At 41.7% G+C, this 3361-nt stretch overlaps 1 protein-coding gene across 1 annotated transcript in view; it reads right to left on the bottom strand.

The window, feature by feature from the left end:
* The window catches only part of LOC107104599 (FH1/FH2 domain-containing protein 1-like), a 9445-nt gene extending 6474 nt beyond the window's left edge, over window positions 1–2971 (bottom strand). The window contains exon 1 of the mRNA XM_015404630.1: window positions 2469–2971. Coding sequence (XP_015260116.1) covers window positions 2469–2924 — 456 coding nt within the window. The 5' untranslated portion in view covers window positions 2925–2971. The remainder of the gene's footprint in view (window positions 1–2468) is intronic.
* Window positions 2972–3361: the final 390 nt, after the last annotated feature.

Raw genomic sequence — 3361 nt, 5'->3', positions numbered from 1 at the left:
GCAACTTATTCAGGACCTTGCAGTACAATTTTTCCCAATTTCCAGGAAAGTTACTTTGTTTTTTAAGTTACTATTATTCTAACCAGAGATTAATTCAGGCGTTGGAAGGACGTACCGGTGTCAACACATTATCCATCAGGCATACTGCAGGGGAAAATATTCAATTCAGTGCAATTCAATTAGTTTTATTTACATAGAACCACAGTAAAACCAGCTTATACTTTGAAAAGTTTGTAACTAGAAGTCAGTTACAAAGAAATAGCCTACAGTTAAATTCAAATTATTATTTAATCCCTCTCTATGCTGGCTTCCTGCTATTCACATGATTTAACTACAAAATGTATTTATTGTTTTTAAAACCCATAAAAGTAGACCTGCTTCTGTATTTTATCAGGTTCTGTTTAGAACTGCTGTAGTTCATTATAAGGTCTGTGCCTAAAATCTCAAGGTGGCAGAGCTTTCTCTGTGGCAGATCCAAGTCTCTGGAGTATCATACTAACGTGTCAGATCTGGACAACCCATGGACCTTTTATGGCTAACAGCAGATTTTGAGTTAATAGCCTTAGAAACTATTGTTTTAGCTGTCTGGATGTTTATATAGTAAGGTACTCTGTGTAGCTTGAAATCTGCTATAGAGATAAGCTTGATCTTCATGTACCTTGATGATTCAGCTATAAGTTGAAAATCACTATAATTTTTTCTTTAAAATCTTGAAAACATCTCTCAGGTTTGAAATAATTCATGTAATTTGTTTGTCTTAGCAAATCCATCCATCTATCAATTTTCCATCACGCTTATCCCAATTGGGGTCACGAGGGGAGCTGGTGCCTATCTCCACTTGTCAGTGGGCGAGAGGCGGGGTCCACCCTGGACAGGTTTCTAGCCCATCTCAGGGCAACACTGAGACAAACAGGACAAACAACCATTCACAAACACACACTCACACCTAGGGAGAATTTAGAGAAGCCAATTAACCAAACAGTCATGTTTTTGGACTGTGGGAAGAAGCTGGAGAACCCGGAGAGAACCAACGCATGCTCAGGGAGAACATGTAAACTCCAGTCAAAAAGATCCTGTGGTGTGAATTCGACCCGGAACCTTCTTGCTGCAAGGCAGCAGTGCTATCCACTGCACCACTGAGCAGCCCTGTATTATTGAATCAAGTTATGAAAAATAATGTACCATTTAAAATCATTTAAAAATATTCAAAGTTGGAAAAAAAAGTAATCGAACCTGCAGAAAACTGAGTTGAGCAGGTTATATTGCAGCTGACCCCTCCCACCTTGGACAAAAACTGTTTCAGACTCTCCCCTGCTGCAGGAGGCTGTGGTCCAACAGGACCAATCGATCCCCAAACAAAATCAGCTTCTTTCCCTCTGCTTCTAGCCTTATAAACAAGTGTTTATGACATACAAGCACATATGTGTTTAACTGAATCAAATTTTATACTGCAGCTGCTGTTTAATGGTGCTTGAATTTCTTAAAATTTGTATTTCCTTATTCATTATTTATGTCATATTTGTTTGTTTACTTGTTAATGTGTAGGACATCATCACCAAAACGTGTACGCCTTCTACGTGTAAAACGGTACATGAAAATAAAGCATATTCTGATGAATAATACCAAAGACTGAGCACTAGGCATACACCATGTGCCAGTCATCTCTCTTTCTAAAAGGTAGAAGACAACCTGGCTTCCTGTGGTCCATTTTGTTCTATGGTTACCAGAACAAAACTAACCTAGGCTAAAGTCTTCATTTAGACCTTTACAAGGTATTGACAGATCATATATCATTACATTAAGTAGAATTAAGGCCATTTACCCCACAAATCACGTCCCTTAGTTCTCTTTATAGTCTTGTTTCTTTTTTTCTTTTTTTGTTTTGAGGGAATGTCCAGCTACTTTGCTGTGATTGGATAAGCCTCTGATGGTTTAAGCAGCTAAACACACCACTTCTGCTAACTTGCAATGTTTTCTATATTAGATATTCTAGTGGGGTAGTCCCACCCATGCAACACCACACCCCCTATGTTTGCTGTCTTTCCAAACAGCAGCAGAGCACAATGTGAGCTCTCATTTCTGTCTGCTCCTCTATGTTCAGCTCTTTGCCTGCCCTGTGCTTGGCTCGCAGTTTGTGCCCCCCCTCCCCAGACTGCTTTCAGTTGAACTTCGTTGAGTTTCATAGTTGAGCCGACTCAGCAGCCAACTTGTTTAGTACTAATGCTTTGAGGCAAAACTAACTTTTTTTCTTGTTCTGGCCATCTTGAAAACAAGAACAAATGTTTTTCAAAGATTGTATTAAGCCTTAGTATGTCTCCAAGTTTGGCACAGAACTCTTATTCTGTCTTCTTCACATTAACACGGTTTGCCAACTCGTCCATTCATAAAGGAAATGCCATTTTAGAAAAGGAAAGAAGGATTTAAACACTTGACCTTGACCTGACTATGTTGTTTGGTCTCATTCTCACCTGCCGCCCAGAGGCCACGGTAAAACTGCTGCTGGTGGCCTTAGATTCAAACAAGTACTCCAAACGGTTTGTGTCCAAATGCACCGGCTCCAGTCCGGCCCATATAGTTTGCTTCCCGAAGCGCGTCATCCTGGGAAGCGGGGCCAGGTTCTGGAGTTCCCTCCAGTGAAGCTTCAAGGTATGACTTTTAATCACAGCACCTTTTGATGAGGAAGGTAAAGGAGATGCAGGAGGTGGAGGAGGAGGTGGTGGAAGTGGCGGTGGAGGAGGCGCCACGGACAGGTTCTGACTTGGCGGTGATGGAAGAAGCCCCTCTTCCTCTCCACCGTCGTCCTCTTCCCAGAGATCTGAGAAATCCAAGGTATTGAGGCAAAGGCGTGCAGCCGGTTTGATGATCGAGTCCCAGGATTGGTCAAAATCCCAGGTCAGGTCCTTAATTTGATCTGATTCCTTCATTGGTATTTTAAAAGTAATGTATGAGTAAAAAAAACAAACTAAAACAATTTTTTCTTTGCCTTTAAAGGGCTTCCTTCTTTTGCTTTTTGAAAAAGGGGGTTTTTTAGGTTCTATCAGACCTTTTGTCTTTCATTTCTTACACTCTACATACTCGCAGAGCTTCTTGCTTTCCTTATTTTCTCTTCTCACTGCTCAATCAGCCACCACCTCACAGGCACTAAATCTCCATCTGAACATCTGTGGATGCTCTGTCTCACTTGTCCACCACAGGAGCGCATAGCTCCCACGCCCAAAGTCCTGCTTCCTGAACCACCTCTGGTCTTTTCTCACTCCTCCGTAACCTGTAATTCCCTTGGGTGTCGTGTTTGTCCCCGCAGATTGGAAGCAGCGTGTGGCGTCTGATCGAAACCTCCGTTGCTGTCCTGCTTTTCTTTCTG

The sequence above is a fragment of the Cyprinodon variegatus genome, unplaced genomic scaffold (assembly GCF_000732505.1).
Source record: "Cyprinodon variegatus isolate N-32 unplaced genomic scaffold, C_variegatus-1.0 Scaffold1815, whole genome shotgun sequence".
Classification (NCBI taxonomy): domain Eukaryota; kingdom Metazoa; phylum Chordata; class Actinopteri; order Cyprinodontiformes; family Cyprinodontidae; genus Cyprinodon; species Cyprinodon variegatus.
This window is presented reverse-complemented; position numbering and strand designations above follow the sequence as displayed.